The 2,117-nt window shown below is 35.0% G+C and overlaps 1 protein-coding gene across 1 annotated transcript in view; it reads left to right on the top strand.

Annotated features, from left to right (window-relative positions):
- Window positions 1-2,117, top strand: part of TRIP4 (thyroid hormone receptor interactor 4) — a 70,654-nt gene that overhangs the window by 14,950 nt on the left and 53,587 nt on the right. The window contains exon 5 of the mRNA XM_005861061.2: window positions 533-611. Coding sequence (XP_005861123.1) covers window positions 533-611 — 79 coding nt within the window. The remainder of the gene's footprint in view (window positions 1-532; window positions 612-2,117) is intronic.

Genomic DNA, 2,117 nt, shown 5'->3' with positions numbered 1-2,117 from the left:
GTATAAAAGCTAGGCTAGATTTCACTGGTGATATTGTAATTTGCTTTTTTCTCTGCTTCTTTCTAATAAGATATCTGCTTATAATTTCTCCTGTAAGACTTGGATTTCATGACTAGAGCTGGAAAGCTTTTTTAAAAAGAAAGTATTGAATATTTTTCCAATATTCTCGATGGCAAATCTTTCTCCTTTGAAACAAGGTTTTATATACGTGTGTGTGTGTGTGTGTGTGTATTTTTTAAATTATCAAGCCATTTAGGGTCACTTGCAGTGAGATCAGTTTTTTGTATGGTTCATGAAAGAAGGGAGATATAGAAAGAGTAGGGCAAAACTCATTTGAATATATATTTTTTGGTATGTTTGTCAATAAAAAAGCACCAACAGTCTCATTTTTTTTTATTGCCATAGCTAATGCGTAATTTAAGTTACTTTGTAGGTATATCAAGCAAACAACATAAATAACTATGGGATCATGTGACTTTTATTCCTATATAGGGACATTCTAACTGAATGTAATACTTTTATTACTATATAGGTATGTACTCGTGAAGAACAGGATATTTTACAGCGTGACTCAAACAAGAGCCAGAAATTGCTCAAGAAACTAATGTCAGGTAGGCAGTAATCTTTTGATTGGATTACTGTGGTGATGGATATATTTTGTTGTATCTGTGTTTATTTCTCTTTCTCATATCCTGGCATGTAAGATGCAGTTTATTCACTCATTTATTCTATAAGCATTTATTTTTAAAAAAATTATTATTAAAACCACATAACATTGAGCAAAAAAACAAATAATAATGGTTTATAACCCGATGAGTAAAATATATCCTGAATTAACTAAATGGGGGAGAAGGGACAGCTCTTTCTCATAGAAGAATTCTAATAAAGTGAGAGGAGATTTCTAGTCAAGATGGCGGTATAGGTAAATGCGGTACTCACCTCCTCCCACAACCATATTACAGCAACTAAATTGCAGAACAGACTCATGACTATTCTGTTACAACCAATTTGTACTTCTTAATCCCTTTAGCTTTTTTGCCTAATACCCCAAACCCTCTCCCATCTGGCAACCCTCAAAATGTCCTCTTTATCTAAGTCTGTTTCTGTTCTGCTTGTTCATTTATTTTGTTTTTTAGAGTCAATTGTTGGTAGATATGTATTTATTGCCATTTTATTATTCAAATTTTTGATTTTTTAAATGTATTTTCTTAAAGAAGATCCTTTAACACAGTGGTTCTCAACCTTCCTAATGCCGAGACCCTTTAATACAGTTCCTCATGTTGTGGTGACCCCCAATTTCATTGTTACAAATTGAACAATTAAAGCATAGTGATTAATCACAAAAACAATATGTAATTATATATGTGGTTTGCGATGGTCTTAGGCGACCCCTGTGAAAGGGTCGTTCAACCCCCAGATTGAGAACCACTGCTTTAACACTTCATATAATACTGGTTTGGTGGCGATGAACTCCTTTAGTTTTTTCTTATCTGGGAAGGTCTTCATCTGTCCTTTGGTTCTAAATGATAGCTTTGCTGGATAAAGTAATCTTGGTTGTAGGTTCTTGCTTTTCATCACTTTGAATATTTCTTGCTAACCCCTTCTAGCCTAGGGGAGCTCCCTCACTGGTAACAAACTCTTTTTTTCTTTCTGTTTTTAAGATTCTGTCTTTGTCTTTAACTTTTTGCCTTTTAATTATGCTCTGTCTTGGTGTAGGGCCTCTTTAGACTCAACTTGTTTGGGACTGTCTGTGCTTCCTAGACTTGTATGTCTATTTTCTTCACCAGGTTAGGGAAGTTTTCTGTCATTTCTTTTTCAAATAGGTTTTCAATGTTTTTTTCTCTCTTCTCCTTCTGGCACCCCATGATACGAATCTTATGCTTGAAGTTGTCCCAGGAGCTCCTTACACTATCCTCATTTCTTCGTATTCCTTTTTCTTTTTTTTTTTCTTTTTTAAATTAAATCTTTTTTTTTCAGATCATTACATTTGTTCCTCTTTTTTCTCCCCATAACTACCCTCCTCTCAGTTCCTGCCCCACCCTCCACCCTCACTCCCTACCCACTGTCCTCATCCACAGGTGCACGATTTTTGTCCAGTCTCTTCCCGCATCTCCCAC

This window comes from Myotis brandtii, unplaced genomic scaffold (genome assembly GCF_000412655.1).
Source record: "Myotis brandtii unplaced genomic scaffold, ASM41265v1 scaffold144, whole genome shotgun sequence".
NCBI classification, from domain to species: Eukaryota; Metazoa; Chordata; class Mammalia; order Chiroptera; family Vespertilionidae; genus Myotis; species Myotis brandtii.
This window is presented reverse-complemented; position numbering and strand designations above follow the sequence as displayed.